Here is a 20,943-nt window from a genome sequence, read left to right as displayed (position 1 = left end):
TTGATAGTCAAGAAGTGAGAAGACTTGGTGAGCCGATCAATAATTTTTCAAATAGCATCATATCCCGAGCTTAGGCAGTCTCGTTACGAAGTCCATTGTGATATGTTCCTACTTCCTCTACGGGATCAATAATGACTGAAGTAGTCCGCCTAGGTGTTGATGCTCTGCCTTAACCTATTGACATACCAGACACTTAGAGATAAAATTAGTTATATCTTTTTTTCATCCCGCTCCACCAAAACTGGGGTCGCATACTTTGATACATTTTAATACTTCCGAAATGTATGACGAACTTTGAGCTGCGAACCTTTGTCATGATGTCCCTTTTCAGTTCACTGTTATTTGGAACACACATCTTGTCCTGAAACCTGAGCAATCCATCGGTAGAGATTCGAAATTTTGGATTTACTTCCTGTTTTGCATCCTTCTTGAGAGTTGCTATGGTGGAATCGGTTAATTGGGTTTCTTTCATTCTCTGGATCAGTTCAAGTTGGACAGTCATGTGAGACAAACATTTAACTCTCTTCAAGTTTTGAAGTCGTATTATATTGTACGACCCCTATTACCTTGCATTCAAAAATCATTAGGTGAGCGTGGCGGCTATCACATTACTCTTGCCCGAGTGATACAAAATATTACAATCGTAGTTCTTGAGAAACTCTATCTAACGCCTCTGATGCATGTTGAGATCCTTCTGAGTGAATATATGCTTCAATCTCTTATGTTCAGTATAAATCTCAAATGTCTCTCTATATAAGTAGTGGCATCAGGTTTTCAATGCGTGGATAATAACGACCAATTTTAAGTCGTAGGTGGGGTAATTCTTTTCATAACTTTTCAACTGCTTGAACCCATAGGTTATATGACATTCCCATGCTGCATCACTATACACTGTGTATCCACCTATTCCACTCGATAGAGTCAACACGGGTGCAGTAGTCAACCGTTTTTTGAGTTCTATAAAGTTTTTTTCCCAATTCTCGTTCCATTCAAACTTGACGTTATTCTTTAAGTCGGGTAAATGGAGCGGTTAGACTAGAAAACTCTTCCACAAATCCGCGGTAATAACCTGCTATTCCCAGAAAGTTACGAATCTCCTTAACCGATGTCAATTTCTCCAAACCGAGTACTGTCTCAACTTTTTCAGGGTTCACTAATACTCCATCCCTTGATATGATGTGTCATAGGAAAGTAGTTTGCTCGAAATAGAACCTATACTTGCTCAATTTTGCATATAATTTTTTTTCCTTTAAAACTTGCAAAACTTGAGTCAGGTGGTGGCATGTTCCTCTCTGCTCTTTGAATAGATAAGGATATCATCGATAAACATAATGACGAACTAATTCATGAATTGTCTAAAAACTCTGTTCATCAAGTTTATAAAAATGGCTGGTGCATTGGTTAATCCAAATGGCATGATCAGAAACTTATAGTGTCTGTACCTGGTTCTGAAAATTGTCTTGGGAATGTTCTCTGCCCTGATCTTTATCTGATGGTCACCCGAACGCAAATCTATCTTAGAGAAAACTTGAGCACCCTGTAACTGATCGAAAAGATCATCGATCCTGGAAGGGGTACTTATTTTTTATTGTGACTCTGTTCAATTCCCTGTAGTCAATACACAACCCCAGGGACCCATCCCCTTTCCGTGACTCCAGCACTCTAAGGAGATACATTGTGTTGGATGAACCCACTATCCTGCAATTCTTTGATTTGTTTCTGAAATTTTTGGAGAAAATAAATTTTTAATTTTTATTCATTAGGTTTTGTTTACATTTAGAAGATATATACAGACTAATTATTTTTATTCTATTTGGACTCTAATTATAAGATATAATTATACTAATAGAATTTTAAATAATATAATATTCTATTTAGCATGAAATCCTTATCAATACTCTCCCTCAAGTTGGCGCAAAAATATCACACATGTCCAACTTGCAAATCAGGTTCTGAAGAAATTTGTTGTGTAGTCCCTTAGTGCAAATGTCAGTCACCTGATCGTCAAAAGATACATGATATAAGCATAGAGAGCCACCAACCACCTTCTCTTTTATGAAGTGTCGATCAATATCAACGTGTTTTGTCCTGTCATGTTGAACTGTATTATGTGCAATGTTAATTACTGCTTTGTTGTCACAAAACAAGAATAGTTTCTCATCTTTAAGCAGTTTTAACTCCCTCATTAGATTTTGCAACTATAGTACTTCACATACTCCTTAGGCCATTACTCTGTATTCTGCCTCAGCATTAGAGCGAGCAAGTACATTTTGTTTTTTACTTTTTTATGTGACTAAGTTACCTCCTACAAGTGTGCAGTAACCTGTAGTTGATATTTTATCATTTAGGGACCCAGCCCAATTAGCATCTATAAATGTTTCTATTTTAATGTAACCATGCTTAGAAAAGAACAGACATCTTCCTGGTGCAGACTTCAGGTATCGTAATATGCGGAAGACAGCATGTAAATGAGTCTCACGAGGATCATGCATATACTGTCTCATAAGATTAACTGCATATGCTATATCAAGCCTGATATGTGAGAGATAAATGAGTCTTCCAACTAGTTTCTAGTATCTTTACAAGTCAACTAATATACCACTATTTGCTTGCAATTTGTGGTTGCTCTCAATAGGTGATTTTGCCAGCATGCAACCTATCATACCAGTCTCTTCTAGCAAGTTTATGGTATACTTCCTTTGAAAAATGAAGATTCTTTTATTGGATCTACCAATTTCAATCCCCAAGAAGTATTACAATTTTCCTAAATCTTTTATTTCAAACTCTTGAGTAAGAAGTTCTTTCAATCGAGTCATCTCCTTTATACCATATCTAGTCACCACAATATCATCCACATATACAATGGGAAGAGTGATATAACCCTCACGATGTTTAATAAATAAGGTATGATCCGCATTGCTTTGTTAATATTCAAAAGAGATCATAAGCTTTCTAAACTGTTCAAACCATGCTCTTAGAGACTATTTCAATCTATATAAGACCTTTTTTAATTGGTAAATTTTTTCTTGCATCATCTCATCTTCAAATCCATGTGAAATTCCATGTACACCTCTTCCTCTAAGTCTCCATGGAGGAATGCATTTTTTACATCAAACTGCTGTAAATCCCAATCAAGGTTAGCTGCACAAGATAAAAGTATTCTAATTGTGTTCATTTTCGCAACAGGTGCAAATGTCTCCTGATAGTCAATTCCATAGGTATGAGTAAATCCTTTAGCCACCAATCTAGTTTTGTACCTTTCGATCGATCCGTATGCTTTGTGTTTTACGTTGAACACCTATTTGCAATCAACTATCTTTTTTCCCTGTGGAGGTGAAACAAGTTCCCATGTTTCATTGTTTGTCAATGCTCTCATTTCTTCAATCATGGATTTCTTCCACTTGAGATCTTGTAGAGCTTCTCTCTAATCTTGTGGAATAGATACAGAGAAAATAAATAAAACAAAGGCTCTATAAGAGGGAGATAGATAGTCATAGAAAACAAAGTTAGATATAGGGTGTTTAGTACAAGTTCTCGTTTCTTTTCTAATAGCAATAGGTTTATCTGATAAATCAAAAGAGAAAAATAACTCACCAGTATCTTCTGGAACCAAAGAAGATTCTTGATCTGAAACAGGCTGCATGATGGCTTTTTCAGACTTTTCTCTCCTTGAATACATTTTCAAGTCTGGTTTATCTAGACGTTCAACATTATTTTCCTGATTAATACTTTCTATAATAGAATTATCCTCCTGAATATGATTCTCAATTGTTACTTAATTAGGTATCACTTCTTCCTTCTCTCTCGCTTCCTGAAGAGGTGTTGGGTTTGAGTTGAAGTAAGACTCATTCTCCCTAAAAGTAACATCCATAGTTATAAAGTATTTTGTAGATGATGCATGATAACATTTATACCATTTTTGGGTAGAAGAATATCCAACAAATACACACTTAAGAACTCTAGGTTCTAGTTTCCCACATTTCTAGCATGAACACAACACACACATGCAAATACTTTTGGGGGGACAATGTAAGAATTTTTTCCTTACAAAACCTCCATAAGACTTTTAAAATTCAGGACCTGTAAAGGCATTCTATTGATAAGATAGACAGCAGAGAGAACAGCATCTCCCCAGTAACTCTTTGATAAATTTATAGTGAACATTAGTGACCCAGCTACCTCTAATATGTGTCTGTTTTTTCTTTCAGCAACCCCATTTTGTTCACTAGTGTAAGCACAATTTGTCTGATGAATTATTTCATTTGACTCCAAGTAAATATGAAACTCACTATTTATATATTTTGTACCATTGTCAATTCGTAAATCTTAACTTTAGCACCAAACTGTGTACATATCATTTTGTGGAAAGATTGAAAATATGAAAATACATCACCTTTTGCTTTTAACAGATAAATTCATGTTAATCTAGTACAACAGTCAATAAAAGTAACAAAGCATGTATGACCAGAAAAAGTGGTATTTTGAGTAGATCCCTACACATTATAGTGAATAATCATAAAAGTATTAGTACTTCTATTATTACTTAAATGATAAGAGCTCATCTTATGTTTATAAGTTCGCATGTATCACAAAACAAAAACTCAATAAAAGTTTTTTTAAATAACTTAGAATATAATTTTTTAAAAACAAAAAAGAAAAGATGTTCCAATCGTCTGTGCAATTGTAGTATCCCCATCTTGATTTCTTTATTCCCAATGGTTGCTTGATTTCCAATTAAGTTCAGATGTCTATCAAAGACATATAAACCATCTTGCAGTCTACCAGTGCCAATCCTCTTCCCGGTTTTAAGATTCTGAAAGATGTAATGATCATGAAAAAATTCAATTTTACAGTTGAAATCTCTAGTTATAGCACTAATAGATAAAATATTGTTAGAAAAATTTGATACATGTAAAACTGAAAACAATGTAATAGTAGAAGTACAATTAATGAAACTTGTTCCTGACACGGGAGTGTATGACCTATCTGCTATACGGACATTATCTCCTTCAGTACAAGAAGAATAGGTTAAGAATTCTTTATAAGAGTCTGTCATGTGTCTGTTACCTTCAGAGTTTATGATCCAATTATCAGGAGTGGAAATAGGATGAACAATACCTGATTTTACCATATTTGATGTGCTAACAGTTGATGGAGAGTTAAGTTGACTCAGAAGGCTCTTCAAATTTTGAATTTTTTCTGTGGAAAATGCTTCAACGGATGGTGAACTAGGTGTTTTCCTAACTTCAACAAAATTTACTTGAACTCTTGTGGTTCCACCTCTTCTTCCTCCCCAACCTCTAATTGGTCTTCCATGCAACTTCCAACAAGTTTCCCTTGTGTGTCTTAGCTTGCCACAATAGTCACACTTCTATATATCTCTGGATTAATCAGACCGAGCAACTAATTCAGCTTTCTTAATCGATGCAATGTGAAACATGATATTTTTTCTACTCTCTTCTTGCTGAACATAAGTATAAATTTGTTTTAATAAAGAAAAATGATCCTTACGAAGCACTTGAACCCGTATTTGATCATATTCGATATTCAGATCAGTTAAAAAATTATAAATTCGTTTTTTTCTATCAATTTTTGAAATTTGACTGCATTTGCAGGGCACTTTACTTGAAAATCTTAATAGTAATATAACTCCTGCCATAATCCATTTAGTTCAGAAAAATATTGAGAAATAGTCATCTCTCCTTACTTTGTGTCATGAACTTTATTCCGGAGTTCATAAATCTGAGCGTCATGACCCATATGTGAATATGTAAGAGATGCAGCATTTCATATTTTTTCGACAGTGTTAAGCAACAGATATGTTCTCGCAATATGGGGTTGCATAGAATTTATGAGTCATGACATTACTAATGAGATCTCAGAGTCCTATCTATTATATTCTAAATTACGAACTTCTGATTTTTTCATCTCACCAGTAATGTAACCATGCAATCCTCTAAATTTGATGAACAATAAATAAGATCTCGACCAAATAAAATAATTAGTTTCATCAAGTTTTACGGGACTGATTTGTAATGAAAGATTATCAAAGCTAATAATACTCACATTTTTTGCTTCTGTCATTTTAGAATGCTAAAAATAAGAAGAAAAAATACCCAATAATGAAAACTGAACTTCATATCTGCACAAAGGAGCCAAAAAAGGACCAAAAAAATCGGAACTAGATCTGGTTCGGCTCAAAACGGCTCAGGTTTAGTTCTAAAACGGCCTGATTCATCTTCTCCGAACAGATCTCTGAACATGTGCAGAAAAAGGTAATGGTGTGGCCTTTTTTACCGGCATCTGTTAATGTGCAGAAAAAGGCCATTGTTAATGTGCAGCTGTAATTTTTTACCAGCACCTGCGGATGTGCGGTTTTAACTTTTACCAGCATTTTCGGATGTGCAGCTGCACTTTTTTATCAGCGCGTGGGATGTGCGGCACTTTTCCCGGCACATGAGGATGTGTGATTGCAACTTTTTATCAGCGCTTACGGTTGTGCGATTGTATATTTTTACCGGCATTTTCGGAGGTGTGGCTGCACTTTTTTACCGGCGCTTGTGGATGTGCTGCTTCAGTTTTTACCGGTGCATGCGAATGTGCGGCTGCAGTTTTTTAACAGCGCTCTGATACCATAAAATTTTTGGAGAAACTAAATTTCTAATTTTTATTACTTATGTTTTGTTTACATTTAGAAAATATATATCGATTGGTTATTTTTATTTTATTTGGACTCTAATTATAAGATATAATTATATTATTAGAATTTTAAATAATATAATATTTTACTTAGTGTGAAATCCTTATCAACAGTTTTCTCAGTTCTTCCACCTCTACACGATTCATGCTGTAAGAGGCAATTGAAATTGGCTGGGTGTCGGGTTGAAGATTTATAGTAAATTCAATTTCGCTATCCACCGGCAATCCTGATATTTCATCAGGGAACACGTCCGGAGAATCTCAGACCACAAGAATCTCTTAAATGCAAATTTCTTTCTTACACTTGTTCTGTATCACATCCGAGTTGGCTTTAGTATTCTGCCGGGTGAGGGTATAGCCTATGCTCTATACTAGATGTCTGGCTTGATTTTTGATTTCGCAAACACTCTCTCGCGTAATGTTGGGCACTTCCGCAGATGCGGTAGGTGTTGTTGAGGAGATAGTAGAGTTGGTCTCCATGGTCCTTGTCGCGATGCTTGCAAGTCTTGATGAAGAAGAACTGGATTATGTTGAGGAGGGGCACCGGATTGTACTGTAGCGGTACCGGATGATACAGTAGAGGGGCATGGTTGTATCGAGATGACACTGGATCCTCTCGTTGTAGGGGTGGCTCATACTGTGATAGTGGTGGAGGGTCAGACAGCTTCCTTCTCTCTTCCTTGGCATGCTGAGTAGAGATGAGTCTCTCTAATATCTCGAAGAGCCGATCGACATCTTTTCGAAGCGACTCATCTCGGGTTGCCCTGTTCTGTAGGAGCCCTCCTCTTCTCATGTCTTTGTACTTATTTTTCACAATGAAGGGTTAAGAGTCAGGTTGTATTTAAATGTTTCAAATCTTTGTGCAAGGAATGGTTCTAAGGAACGCGACTCTGATACCAACTATAAAGGTCTGAAACCTTAAAGGAAATGAATTTATAATTTAAATGCGGAAGCGAATAATAACGTTAGCATTTACATTTTTTACAAAATAAAATGAATTGTCCAATAAGGTTACGGGAATGTCCCTTCTACGTGGTTCATAAAAGATAAACGGTAATTAAAGAAAAACGAATAAATAAGTATCCTAAAACAATCTTTACTAGCACTTGAAATAAGTCCGCGAAGTGAACTACTTGCAACTCTCTTGCTAATCGGGATCTGTATCTTGATTTTTTTTATCTGAAATGGTTAATGAAATGGTGAGATACACTAATTCAGTAAGAATATCACACTAATCACTGATACGAAAAACTGAATGTTGGTAAAAATAAAAAAACAACTTATGGAGCCCTTGCTTTAAGTAAATACATTTAGTTTTAAAATTTTTTATTCGATACATACCGTTATGGTTTTTCTCAAAATCAACCTATAAAGACATTTATCCAAATGATATTTTAATTTCATGCATAGGATCAGCAATCCTTCCTTTTTAACCTACTTAATGGGACCCATGGGGGTCCATAGGGATATCCCTCTACTCGTGAATCCAATATCACGATTTGACAATTAACCCGGCCATTCCCATACCCCATCTAGTAATGGGCGCTAAAAAATACCATCGCCTCGATACCCCGTCCGATATGAGGGTGAACCATATCTTCTAAAACCCTTTCAGTATGGAACTTTTTAGTCTCGTCCAATTGAGGCAATGTCTACGGTAGGATTCCTTATGTACCGGGTTCATCCACCATTTCTCAGGATACATAGTAAGCTTTCATTTATTTAGACTCTCACCATCCAAACAACCACTAAAGCATACCAACATCTCATTTCATATTTACAGATTAATTCAAATGACACTTAACAAACGTTATAGTTTGGTATAGCTAAATAACCAATAACCAGAATACTGAATAAACAATACAGGAAGAACCAAATAACCGAATAACCGAGAAGATTAATAAAACCATCAATTCAATTACGCACAGTATAGTAGTAAACAAATATCGGCAGTACAGGAAAATAACAGAGAATCAGGACAAATGTAAACTAACTGGTTTCACCTCTACTAGCGACCTATAATATTTTTTGGATTTTTCTAGTTTTTCACAAAACACACAATTATCGATTATTGATTTTCAATTTACCGTAAACGAGAATAGAGTGAGCGATTCTTACCCGAATCGGTGTTTCGAGACACCATACTGTCTCCTAACGGGTCCCGGGTTTCTTGAATTTTCTACAGGAATCCAAAATACTTATCACATACCTAAAAATATTCTAAAAAATCTAAAATCGGTGTTAAAAATCTTTTCCACCCAATTTTAATGTTCCGACACGGCTCCACTGCTATGCTCTAGCGCTGGCTCCGCCGCCCGCGGCATCGTTTGTCTCGATCTTGTCAGTTTTGGCCGGTTTTATACGTATCCCTGAAGAAAAACACGTTAGGAAGTCTCGATTAGCTAGAAAATCATAAAAAACTGAATCTACCGACAAGGGGATCTCCGGGTGCGGCGACTCCACCGACTCTCCTTCGCAGCTGGAGTTTCTTTTTCGGCTAATCTGCACAAAAAAAGACAGTGAACGCAATGGTCGGAAAATTTTGTGAAACGGAAAACGGGAAAGGGGCTCATCGGAAGGATTTTAGGGTTTTGGCCACGGCGGCTCCACCGGGTTTTGCTCGTGGTTTCCGGCCCACCCGCGGTCCCTTTTGCTCCGATATGGATACAGAGAGACTCGGAATCGAATTCCAAGCAGGTAGGGGAGAATTTTATCTTTTATTTCCAGTCGGCGGTGGCTCCAATATGGCGGCAGCCAGGGGTCTGTCTCCTTCTCCAGCGAGGGCAAGGCGGATAGGGTTAGGGTTCTCCCACGACGCAATGTTTATATACTCATCTCTTGTCAGTCTGGGCCATTCATTCGCGTCGACGTGGAACGAGGAGAGTCATCCGATCGTTGCCTGTTTAAATCGATTGCGTGGGCGAATTTAGGTTGTTTATCACGATTAATCTCGTCCGTCCGATCGCGCCTAAGGAGAGAATGCATCTGAGCCATTCGCGCGTGCGGAATCGAATCTGGGCCGTCGGATCGCTGGACACGCAGATCGCCTGCGTGACCTCCTGCATGGCGCCGATGTTAACGTGTTTTGCCACGCAGCGTGTTATAGTTTATTGGAGCTACTGACTGGACCGTTCCATGTGGGTGAATTTTTCATTTTTGTATTTTGACCTCCTGTTTTTAATTTTTTTTTGAAAAAAACACTCATCGAACTCAAGTTTTCTCTCATTTTTCTCGAAATTGCTTTCAATTACTTTTCTAACATATTCTTCTCAAATAATTTAATAAAATTAAATTAGAATAATATTTTTAATTATTTTTTTAATACAAAAATTAATTTTGGACCAAATTTCGGATCCGGATATTACAAATACCAATTTGAGTTACTCTTGGATTTGGCAAGTACAAGTACTTTAGAATAAGCAGAAATTCTTTTCAGTTGATTAAAAGACCATATTGTGGTGGAAGTGGAGTTGCCAAATCCCTCTGATTTGGCCGCAACCATGAACCTAGCAAGAAAATACGAATGCCGAATAGGGCCTCTGAAGTGGAATTCAGACAATTCTCTTCTGACGTGTTGGTACAGCAGCAGCAACCAGCCCCCATTAATTCTGGTTGGCCACCTGGACATATTCCTGCAATATGCTGTCCACTTGAGAACTTGATTGCCAACTGGCGCAAAAAGTACGTTTTAATTGTGAAGAAAAATTTGTGTTGGGACACTGCTACAAAATGCTGTTTTGGCTTGAAGTACCAAACTGTAGTGCCAATGAAGAACCAGAAACTGAAGTGGCAGATCAAGCAACACCTGACGACTTGGCTGCAGCAGAAATTTCTTTAACGGAATGTTGGGTTTTAGATCCTCAAGAACTAGTAAGCTTCATGGAATTTTAGAAAGTAAACCCATTGTGATTTTAATTAATTTTGGCAGTACACAGTTTTCTTGACCGTGAATTAGTATCTGACATTAAAGAAAACTGTTCAGCCTGCAAATTTCAAAATTTTAGTTGCTAATGGGGAGAAAATTCAGTCTTTGGGTTACTTTTGGAATTTGTCATTGGAAATGTGATGAAACTTTTCAACTTGATTTTATCTTGGTCTCACTAATTGGCTTCCATGCTGTTTTAGGTGTTAATTCGCTGTGTACTTCAGGTCCCATTACTTTGGATTTTCACAAGATGACCATAGACTTCATGAGGAATGGGCATCGCATAATTCTTAATGGTTTACCACTAATTAATAATTAGACGACAGTGTCAAGATTATTTTCTTCTACTTCAGACGACCAGAATATGGCTTGCAACAGTTATTGCTGGAATTTGAGGAACTCTTCCAGGAAGCCACTGCATTACCACCTTCCCGTGCATGTGGTCACTACATTACTTTGTTGCTAAATAATCCTTTGGTGGTGGTACGGCTTTATTGTTATCTGCATTTTAAAAAATATGAAATTGAGAAACGATACGATACCATGCTATAACAAAGATTGATCTGCCCAAGTCAGTCTCCCTTCTCTTCTCCTGTGCTGTTGGAGAGGAAAACTGATAACACATGATGCTTTTGTGTTCATTATTGGCCACTTAATGCCAAGACCATGAGAGACAGGCTCCCTATGCCCGTCTCGATGAATTATTAGAGGAGTTACATAGTGTAGTTTTTTTCTCTAAATTGGATCTCTGTTCTAGTTATCATCAGATTAGAATGTTTCTTATAGATGTGGAAAAACAGCTTTCAAAGTGCATCATGGACACTGAAAATTTTTAGTAATGCCTTTTGGGCTTAGTAATGCTCCTTCAACCTTGCAATCCTTGGATGAATGGTGCTTTTGAGAAACAATTGACGCAAGTTTGTATTAGTTTTCTTTTACGACATCCTCATTTATAGTAAGTCCTGGGTAGAACATGTTCAACATCTTCGGACTGTATTTTCTACTCTCCAACAGCAGTCTCTATTCCTCATTAAGTCTAAATTTTTGATGGGTCAAATTTCCGTTGCTTATTTGGGCCATGTCATTTCTCAACAAGGAGTTTTTGTGGATAATGATAAAAATTCAGCCATGCGCCAATTTTTATTGCCTTCTTTCATTATGGCTTTGAGAGGTTGACTGGATATTACCGCAAATGTATTCATTACTATTGCATTATCGCTGCTACCTTAACCGACATGCTCAAGAAGAATTCTATTCAATTAACTGATGAAAGTCGTGCTGCTTTTGAGATTCTCAGAGATGCCATATCTTTTACTCTAGTGTTGGCTCGTCCTGATTTCTCACACTTTCATCATTGAATGTGATGCTTTTGACTTGGGTATTGGAGCTGTTCTGCAACAACAAGATAAGGCAATTACTTTTCCAATATTAATTTTTCATCATAACACACTACCTTGCTTAAAAAAGAACTGATTGGATTGATGAAGGCCATTCGACATTGGCGGCCTTATTTATGGGGCCAACAGTTCTTGATCAAAATGGATCGTTGTAGTCTTAAATTTCTATTAGAGCAAGTAGTTTTTCACTTCTTTCTCGATAATTTAATCCACTGGTAATTGTCTTGCTGTTTCAATTCCTTCTCTTGATTACTTTGGTGGAATCTATAAGAAGGTAAAAGATTCTGCTACCATGCAGTAGCTGGTAAGTCACTTTTCATAAGGTGATTTGAACGAACGTTGGGAGATAAGGTTGGATTAATTTTCTATGAACAGAGAGTTTTCCTTCTTCCAGAATCCCATTTCTGTTAGCCGTTAGTGGATGTGATTCATAATCAGTTTCATGAAGAGTACTAAAAAACCCTTTGAAGGCTGACCATGGATTTGTTTCTGGAAAGCAATGAAATCACAAGTACAAGATTTTGTGCATTCTTATGTCATTTGTCAGAAAAATAAATCTGAGCATTTACTGCTAGCTCGGTTATTGCAGCCCTTAAGTGTTTCTATGCAAGTTTGATCTGGTATCTATATGGATTTTATGGAGGGGCTGCCTACCTCTCGAGATAAAAATGTCTTATTGGTTGTGTGGATCGTTTTTCCAAATATGCTCATTTCCTTCCTCTCTCTCATCCATAAACTACAATTACTACAGCCTGTCTTTTCTTTCATCATGTCTTCAAGTTGCATGAGTTACTCGAGTCTATTGTCAATGACAGAGATGTAGTATTCACTAGTCTTTTCTGGAAGGAGTTCTTTCACTTATGTGGCTTCAGGTTGGCTTTTTTTTAGGCTTATTACCTTCAGTTCGATGGCCAAACTGAAGTGGTCAATCTAATAGTTGAGATGTATCTGCGTTGTCTTATGGATGATCATCCTACTAATTGGATGCAGTGGGTATCTTGGTTTGAATTTGCTTACAATGTAAGACTCTATTGTATACTGAATGCTACAGGGTTTGAGGTAGTCTACAGGCAACTGATTCTCCGCCTTATCTCTTATTGTCCTGGATTATTGAAGTTGGAAGCTGTGGATTGTGAATTGAGAACTTGTGACCAGGTATTACAAGGCTTGAGGCATTGATTGTTGCAAGGTCAGAAGCACATGAAAGAGTTTTATGATGCTCATCACCATGAGGTCACCTTTCAAGTCAGAAACTTCGTCTTGCTGGAATTACAGCCCTATTGCCAAAACTTCTCTGGGCAAGAAAATGGTTTGAAAGTTGTCTCCTAGCTTTTTGGCCTTTAAGGTACTCCAACGCATTGGGGAAGTGGCTTACAAGTTGGGGCTTCCATCCACTTCCAAGTTCTATCCAGTTTTTTCGTTTTTTCATGTCTCCTTGCTGAAGCCTTAGCATGGACAGCTGGGAATCTCTCCAACTCTACCCCCTTTTGAGCAAGGTGTTCCTCTCCCTACTCCCAAGGCTCAGTTGGAATCTTGTCATAACAAGGGGTAGCTTGAGGTACTTATACATTAGGAGGGTCTCTCCCAGCAGATGCTTCTTAGAAGCTTGCGGATTAAATGGCTATTTGCTGTTCAGACTCTGTGCTTGGGGACAAGCACCGTTTCAAAGGGAGAAGTGATGTTAGGAATAATAAAATAGTTTCTTTTGCAAGGGTGTATCAAAAAAAGAATAAAAAATAAAATATTAATTATGTAGGTTGTATTACGTGTAATATGTATGTAAGTTTTAAATTATTTGTAATATAGGAGAATAAACTTTTAAATGTAAAGGGGGCAGAATAGGATCCGGAAAATTATTTCCAGAATTAACTGCCCTGATAATTACACCTGTATGTTAAAATCATTATGTCTTCTTCAAGGAGAGATTATGTATAAAAGATTATTTTAAGTAGAGTACTTTCTTACTCTAGCAATCATGGGGTTCTCTGTCTCAAATGAACTCTTAATTTTTAATCTAAACCTAAAAATAGGTAAAGGCCAAAAACCAAAAAGAATGCTTCTCTTCTTACTGATTTTGTTATTCATCGTCCCATAACGAGATCTGCAAACTAGGAACCCAACACGAACTTAAAGATTTGATAAAATTATGTGACCAGAAAATTAAAAAAAAAAAATTAAAATATTTTATTGAATAACTGAATTCTATCTCAAAAAATGACGTTACAAAATATTTAATGTTTACTAGGTAAATAGAATTAAATTAAGAAATAATAATAATAATATGGTTAGAAAATAATAATACTAATACAAATAAGAAAACTGAGTACTAAAAAGGATAAAATCTTGAAGTTACTAAAACTATTAAATAGACTCCTAAATAGTATAGTAGTTTTACATTTAAAAGAATTATAATCTTTAATCTATTTAGGCAATCAAGCTCTAATCTATTGTACATAATTCACTTTTGAGAAAAACCTAGGTCATGATTTTGAAGTGAAGAAGGATGTAAGACCTAGATTTTCACCTTCCCAATGAAAATTCAACAAACTATCTGCTTGATCATCCTCTTTAGCAATGAAAATAATAGAAATACACAATTGGTTAGTAGTGTGGAATCCTATTGGAAGGATGAAATCAAAATATTGCAAAATTTGCGCTTCAGTTTCCTCCCTGAGTTAAACATTAAACTTAATTATTGGCTTACATTTCTGCTTGTTCTGAACTTGCATAATCCTTTTTGGGGGTGAAAGGTCTTGAGTAACTTCAAAATCTTTATGCTAAGTAAGACATGAGAATTTTTCTTATGCCTCATCTTTATGTTAGGTCCCAACTTTGAGATGTGCTTCACTAGAACCTTAATTTGCTAAAAAAATTAATTTGTAAATAATTATGGTAAAATTGAGATAAAGAAGGGTAGTTTTGAGAAACTCAAAAATATTAGGGAAGAATTTGGAAATAAAGAAATATTGGGGGAAGAAAAGAAAACTAGAGAAAGAAAAAAGATATTTTTAAGAGAGAGAAAAGGAGATTTGGAGAGAGAGAGAAAGAAGAAGATTGGGAGAGAGACAGAGAGAGAAAGAGTCTATTGGAGAGAGAAAGAGAGAGAAATAGAGAGAGATCTCGGGGAAGAGAAGAACAGAGAAGATAGTAGAGAAGAGAGATAGAACTATACAAATAAAAAAATTAAATATTAAAAATAATAAAATTCTAGACTTACTAAAGCTATAAATAACATACTCATAGATAATATAATACTTTTATATCTAAAAGAATCATAATTTCTAATCTATCAAGACAATTTCAACCCAACTCATTTATTATTAACAAAATTGATGACATTGTGCAAATAATAGCATTTAGTATTTTTACATGAATGCAAGTTCATTTAGTTTGGCTGGTATATAGTACCAGTAGCGCCTTGAAGCATAAGTTGGCCATATTTCTATTTATCATTTCCCATGGTATGATTCAGAGGCAAGGATTGATATGGGGAAGAGTGCAATTGACAAAGAAGTGGTGAAGAAGGTTAGTTACACAATTCTCCACATTTGAATAATTTGATTTTCTCCCTACCTTTAATACAATTAGTTACTAAGTGGTTAGCCTATTCATGTTGAACTTTGACTTTCATTACGGATGGAGATGCAGCAATTTGTGACACTCTACTTTCTTATCTACACATAATCATTTACATTTTCATGCATCAAAGTCTGGTTTGCAAATTAAGCTTTTTTCTTTGTGCTACTTCTCTAACCAGGTATGGGATAGGATTGCTCCCGGTCTAACCTCTGACTTCGACTCGCCTTACACGATTCCAGCAATTGCACCACGTCCGCTGTTGATTGTTAATGGTATCATTGTATTTTGTTACATTTCACCTGGTTTTAAGTACTCTTGTTTCTTTTCTTTTCTGTCTTTCTTTTTTGCCGGGGCACAAGAAGCAAATGATTGTTGCATAGTTAATTCTCTTCTTGATTTGGGGACATAGATGGTGCCCACCCTCCCTTTTTAGAATGGAGGTAAGGAGAAGTGAACTGTCTCATCTCTATGGTATTTCTTCATGGAGGACTAGATGAATGTGTTCCTTAGTTGGTAGCTCCAGGTGGTATTCCGGAGTGCTGATTTTTTCTAGGATAGAAAGGTCCATAAAAATATGGGAAAGATTTTTGTAAAGATTGTTGTGCTATAGATAGTTCTCAATATGTCTATAGTTTGAGAACAACTAGCTCCCTGACCTAAAAAGAGACGCAATGGGTGGTGAGTATCATGTGGCCTCTATGGCTTGTTGTGCATTACCTATCCCTTAGATCCTGAAGAACGTGATCCCTTGTTTGAATTATCCCTTTCAGATAATTCAACCTTAAAAAGTGCGAGGTAGCATATCTAGGGAAAGGATTCTAGTATTGATTCCTTTGTTGAATCTTGGATCGGTCAGCAGAAGGAATTGTTGAACATTTCAAATATTTTTTTAAAATAAAAATAATATAGTATGATTCGTAACATGCAATAAGGGGGTACAAATCCATGTACAAATATATTTACATATTAATGAAAATGTCTGTAAGGTTCCCAAAATCCTCAAACGAATAGAGAGGGTTACCCATTATTAAAGTGAACATTTTAAGTAATAGCAGTAATTGGTTATTATGCTGGAATTGGTTCTGGAACAATGATGTTACTGCCGTGGCGAGCATCATTTCTAGCAGCAGCTTTGCTTTTATCCATGCAAAGTCTGTTGCAGATGTAATTGCTGTTGAGGCTGTGCCACTTTGCCAGATTGACCCTAGCATTGTCCAGACGGGTCTTGCAGAGTTCACTCAGAAGAAGCTCAGTTCAGCTTCAACTGACCTTGAGAAAGCTGAGGCCCAGATTTGGCTTGATTTTCATAGTGCTCTCAACTCTGCTCTCTTAGGCTAATATGGTGTAGCATCATGAAAATAATTTTTACGTGTAGTTTTGCTCATGTTTTGAAGCATGATATTATTGACGAAGTACGACAAAATTTTATCAATCACAGTTGACATGTTTTACAGTTTAACCTGGTTAAAAGATAACTGTCTCAGTGCCATTGATATTTCTTGACTTCGTTGTTTTCTTGACTTTGTATAACAGCTCATATTTAATGGTCTGTTTGGTTCAATTCTCATTTATTTTCTGCTTAATTTATCTCTAATTTTTATATTATGATTAAAATCTAAAATTAGAATAGTTTCTATCTCCTTAGGGCTGGGAATTCAACTTCAATTTTAATTTATAGGAATCAAGTTCACACCCTAATGGTGCTTTTTGTTAACATTTACTGCAGTGAGGCTGCAATCTTTTAATGTCTTCTCACTGATTGAATAATCTAGCAAAATAGTGTTTCTTATGTTCATTATTATTTTTTAATGTCTTCTCATAGATTGAATAAGCTGGAAAAATAGTATTTCTTATGTTCACTTTGCCATAACAAATGTAGGTGCCGAAGATCATCGTTGCCCTCTTGAAGGTATTGAAATTCCCAAAATAAAGGCACTCAAGGCATATGAGGAGCTCCATTCTTTGGACAAATTTAAGGTACAATTCTTTCCAAAAGAAGTCTTTAGAAATTATCAACCATAATTCGGTTTCTGTTCATATCCATAGAACCATATGACCATATGTTGGAAAAGCCGAAGCACCAGATTAGAAAAGCATGAGAAAGTTAATTTACAAATAAATTAGCACAAATAATTACACAAATAACTGATGTGATTATAATTCAACGAATTTGAGTATCGTTAATATGCTGGGTATTCCTTCAAAACTAGTATTCATTGTAAAGTAGTACAAAATTGAAGTCCATATACTCGTAACAACCAACTTTAAAATTATAGTAGTCTAAAATTATAGCAGTCTATTCGATCCTGATAATCTGAGGAGAAAATCTATTTTACCTTATGTTTTTTGATTACTTAGGTAGCATCACTCCCTTTGTAGTTTATCATTGCTAATAAGCTCCGTATTAACCACATGGTCGAAACACTGAAGAACTGTCTCTAAGCTGACCGATTATGCACATAACATCTAGTACTGGAACTAGGATGTGTTTGCTAGCTAAATAGGGCTTTGGCTCTGACTGATATTGGTTGGATAGAGCTCAGTCAAGGTGCATAAAACTAATGCGATGACAACAATTTAGCGCAGAATACTTTATGAAGTCAATTGCAAAAGATGACATCTTTAATGCTGAGGCAAACATTTCAACTGCAGGACCAGGCATGTCAATGGCCATGGTGCCGTGATAACATCTCTAAAAGAAGTTCGTAACCTTTTGGGGATATAAGTCAATAATTTTAGAATTAAGTTTATTTTTAAATTTATATTAATTATTTTAAGTATTATTGTAATATAATATTTCAATACTAAAATTATAATGCTATTGAAAATAACAGTTATATCTAAAATAACAAGAAAATGTTTTTCATTTGTCAGATATACTCACCAACTGAACAGCATAATTAATATTCTAACGTGGAAATAGTAGTTTTCTGGTTGATTTTCTATTTTATATACACCATTACTAGCTAATCCCTTCTGATTTCTATGCTTTTAATGCCAAAAAATCAATTCACCTGCAGCTTGTAGCCCAGCCTGGAATTGGACATCAAATGACACCGTTGATGGTAAAAGAAGTAAGTGATTGGTTTGATAGGTTCTTAAAGGGGTGAGCTACCTAAATGATTTTGATAGTTGCATCTGTTATGAATATATACACACATATATATATATATATATTGATCAATGTGCTTGAATTCGTGAGATTCAGAAAGCTCTTGGTGTGTGGTTTTTAATAAAGCTGTTGCTTTTTTCTAATAAGAGAACTAATTTTCATGGGAGATTTAGCTCAAGTTTTCTCTTCCCATATGATCAATTGAGTTAAAAGTCTGATCCTTGAGAGCTTTTATTTTAACAAAGTTTGAATGTCTAGAATAATCTCAGTTGTATCATATATAAATGCACAGAAAAACGATAACAAGCTATAGAATTGTTACTTGATCCAGGGTTTGCAATAGGAGAGGACTCTCTCTTCCTCCAGACAATTAAGGTTGAATAATGGTCACAATGGGACAACCATAGGTCCATATGTGTAAGGAATGAGAGTACAGATGTTGTGTGTCTATAGAATTAGGTAGATCTACTGGTTATGCAAAGCCCAATCCACAAAGTCTGGATAACCATCATTCCAATAACTGTTATAGTAATCACGCACTTAATGAGCTGAAAAATATAACCCTTAAATTTAAAGTTTCAATTAATCCCAATTTATTCAAAGTCTGACTATGCTAGTACACAGTATATAAAATTTTTTGAAAAATATCCCACTTTAATACCATTAACTATATATGTTAGGTTTTTTGGAAGTATCCAGTGTCTAAGTCACCTTAATCCATAGAGTGAGGGGCCATGTAAACTTTTGTTTAAGTTTAATAGACACTCTAATTAATGTTTTCAACTATGTAGTAAAACTTGATAATTTGTTTTTTTTATTAATTTAATAAACCATTATAATATAGTAATTCCTCTATTTCTCCCGAATATCAATGTTATCCCATGTCACAACCTCTTAATCTACTTGTATATAATATCCAACCTGTGCCTACATCTTCTTCTCAAGTCCCCATTTAGGAATTTCCATTATCAAGCTTGTTTCAAGGTGTCAAGCTTCAGTCTCTTACACAATTTGTTTTTTTTTTTTTTTTTTTATAAGGGCATCCAGCTTTACATTTCACAATGCTTGTTTATTGAGGTGACTAGCTCCACCTCTCACAATTGCTTCGCCAAACACTTCTCACAAGAAAGGAGCAGCCACTCTTTTTTAATTCCATCTTAAGAATTGAGAGATGAAATATAATGTTTTTCCCTTTCTCTCCCTCAATAATGAATAAAACAATTGAAGCTTAAAAGGAATCATCTTTCAAGCTCAAGAAGAAGATGATGATATTCAAGTTTTTATACTCTTTTAAAAATATTTGAATTCAAAGCTCATGTCAAAAGTTTTTTTGCTTTTTTTAAAAATGCATTTGGAAGGCTATATATAGTTTGAGTAAGAAAATTATTTGTCATTGATGTTAAAGAATAGATAATAGCAATAAATGTTTTCTTTTTTACTATTACCCAGAAATTTAAAAAGTCCAGTCTATTTGCATTATGACTCAAGTGTAAATTATATATTTTTTAAAAGTGACTATTTTACTCTCAACTTGTGACTGACGTTCATGAAATTTGAAAGACTTTGTTCGCATTTCAAATGACTTGAAAGTGAAACAAGTGTGAGTTAAAAGTATGTAGAAAAAATTTTAGAATATCTTCTTTTAAAAAAAAAAAAACTTTTCTTTAGATGAATTCTTGTGAGTTTCTTTGAAATCGTTTTCGAAATATCTTTCTAAAATTTTAAATCAATATATTCGTATCTTTTGAACTATAAAATCTATTAAACAAGTAGCTAGTGAAGCTATTACTAATGTATAAACTTCAAGATACATTTTGGCTCATCATTTTCCTTAAAAATTTTCTAATCCGTAAGTTGTTTCCTTTGTTGCGTATCTTAATTTACAAGGGTTTAAGAAGAGTCAATATTAATATTAATTAAATATCGTTATGATAAAATTCAGTGAATATATTTTAACAATCGCTCCTTTTTTTTTTTATAACAAAAGTTAATCTTACATCCAATGTTATAAGCAAAATAATAAAGAAGATTTTTAGAAGGAGATATGATTTTTATATATATGAAACTCTTTTTTTCTTAGTATCTTAAAAGAATGAGTGAGTAAATCAGAATATATATATATATATATATATACTTATATACTTGTCTCTGCGTGTGTGTGTGTGTATAATTCTTCCTTGCTATGTGTTTACCCTTTTTCCAATAAATAACGTCATCATAGCCCTCACAAA

At 35.1% G+C, this 20,943-nt stretch overlaps 1 protein-coding gene across 3 annotated transcripts in view; it reads left to right on the top strand.

Moving 5' to 3' along the window:
* The window catches only part of LOC110822116 (alpha/beta-Hydrolases superfamily protein), a 28,827-nt gene extending 8,832 nt beyond the window's left edge, over positions 1 to 19,995 (top strand). Inside the window, exons 10-14 of one of the 3 annotated variants that reach the window (XM_088208676.1) lie at positions 15,494 to 15,546; positions 15,779 to 15,872; positions 17,480 to 17,577; positions 18,621 to 18,674; positions 19,751 to 19,995. In XM_088208676.1, the coding sequence (XP_088064802.1) occupies positions 15,494 to 15,546; positions 15,779 to 15,872; positions 17,480 to 17,577; positions 18,621 to 18,674; positions 19,751 to 19,873 (422 nt within the window). In that variant the 3' untranslated portion in view covers positions 19,874 to 19,995. Of the gene's footprint in view, positions 1 to 15,493; positions 15,547 to 15,778; positions 15,873 to 17,479; positions 17,578 to 18,620; positions 18,675 to 19,043; positions 19,071 to 19,750 lie in introns of those variants that run through there. The other 2 variants (XM_088208677.1, XM_088208678.1) reach the window with 2 other exon arrangements.
* The last annotated feature ends 948 nt before the right edge of the window (positions 19,996 to 20,943 follow it).

Source organism: Carica papaya, chromosome 7, assembly GCF_054855325.1.
Source record: "Carica papaya isolate Zhongbai chromosome 7, ASM5485532v1, whole genome shotgun sequence".
Lineage (NCBI taxonomy): Eukaryota > Viridiplantae > Streptophyta > Magnoliopsida > Brassicales > Caricaceae > Carica > Carica papaya.
Note: the sequence above shows the minus strand (reverse complement) of the source record. Positions and strands in the feature narration are given on the sequence as shown.